The sequence below is a fragment of the Penaeus monodon genome, chromosome 15 (assembly GCF_015228065.2).
Source record: "Penaeus monodon isolate SGIC_2016 chromosome 15, NSTDA_Pmon_1, whole genome shotgun sequence".
Taxonomy (NCBI): Eukaryota; Metazoa; Arthropoda; class Malacostraca; order Decapoda; family Penaeidae; genus Penaeus; species Penaeus monodon.
In genome coordinates, this window is record NC_051400.1 from 5057207 (window position 1) to 5058541 (window position 1335).

Below are 1335 nucleotides of genomic sequence, written 5' to 3' on the forward strand. Positions count from 1 at the left end.
TTCCCTCCTGACACTGAAATAGGTTTTAACAATGTACCTTTTTTCTATTGTCCTTTTTTTTTATAACCCAAAGCCTGTCAAATTTCAAAAAGCTATTTCACTTAAAGTAGGTATATCATCAGTATATTATATACTTGTATTATATCCTTGTTTTTCTTCTGAAACTGTATTAATCTTACCTCTGGACATATGGTGTCTCCACCTCCCAATCATTGGCACCAGACTGATAGCTCATGTCCTTCTTGACTTTCTGTGCTTTATGCCAGTCGAAAGCTGGGACCCAGAAAGATGAGCCGCTGGACTTGGCATCATCAGGAACACCCTTTACAGTGGGTTCCTCTGAAGACTGCAGTGAGGAGTGTAAGTGCTTCCTAGAATCTTCCACTGTAGATTTTAGGTTCCAGTCTGAGGGATACCTGGTTTCTTGGCCACGGGAAGAAGGCTTTGGCTCATGTCCCCTTTCCCTGGAAGGTGGTGAGGGATTGGTGCTGGCCTGCACCTGCCTTAGCCTTTTCCCACGCTCCAGCCCCTCTTGGAAAGAGTTCCCAATAGAATCTTCTACAGATCTGGACATTGATTTTCCAAAGATGTCATCAACTTCTTCACCCACTTCCTCAAGGTCCATCCCTAGTTCTTCCAGTTCACTAGCTACTGTGGCAGGATCAGGAGAAACATCCTTCATAGGGGACTCCTTCTCTTCTGCTGTCTTTTTACTCTGTTTCAATAATTCTTTTAAGAGGTTCTGGGTATGAGGATCCATGAGATCCCTTGCAATACGCTCCTGTAGCTCGACAATGGAGGTTCTTTCCTTTTGGTCCTGGTCAGCTGCAATCTTCATCTGCTCAGAAATTGGAACATCTGACCGCATTGCCTCTTGCCTAGACACTTGTTCTGGAAGGAAAAAAATCACTACTATAGTATACCACATACAGTCAGGACAAGACATTTCAAAAGTTTAGCAATATAATCTACCTAAAAATGTTATGTTGCAAACCCTAACTATATTTGTCAACATTACTCAAAACAAAAAAAAAAGTCAGCATAAATTACCACGACCATTAAATCTGATTTCAGCTTTTTAAAAATTGAGGTAATGTAGTAATGACAACATATTAAACTTGTGCACTGAAGATGCCAGCTGATACTCCATTATCACCCATGTTGACAAGGTAGTAATGTGGCTGCAGGACAATATACAGTTTTAGAATCAGATCAAGAACTTCTTGCCTCCTGATCCTTGCATCATTCGACGCAGTTCCTTTGGGAGATGTAAACAACCAAGCTATTCAAGACCTTGACATACAATTCTGAAATTTCATTCAATACAAAAGGTAA

General features: G+C 40.8%; 1 protein-coding gene across 1 annotated transcript in view; it reads right to left on the minus strand.

Moving 5' to 3' along the window:
* LOC119581704 (calponin homology domain-containing protein DDB_G0272472-like) overlaps nucleotides 1–1335 on the minus strand; it is a gene marked incomplete at its 3' end in the record, with an annotated part of 10373 nt that overhangs the window by 8200 nt on the left and 838 nt on the right. The window contains 1 exon segment of the mRNA XM_037929829.1: nucleotides 180–891. Within this exon segment, the coding sequence (XP_037785757.1) occupies nucleotides 180–891 (712 nt within the window).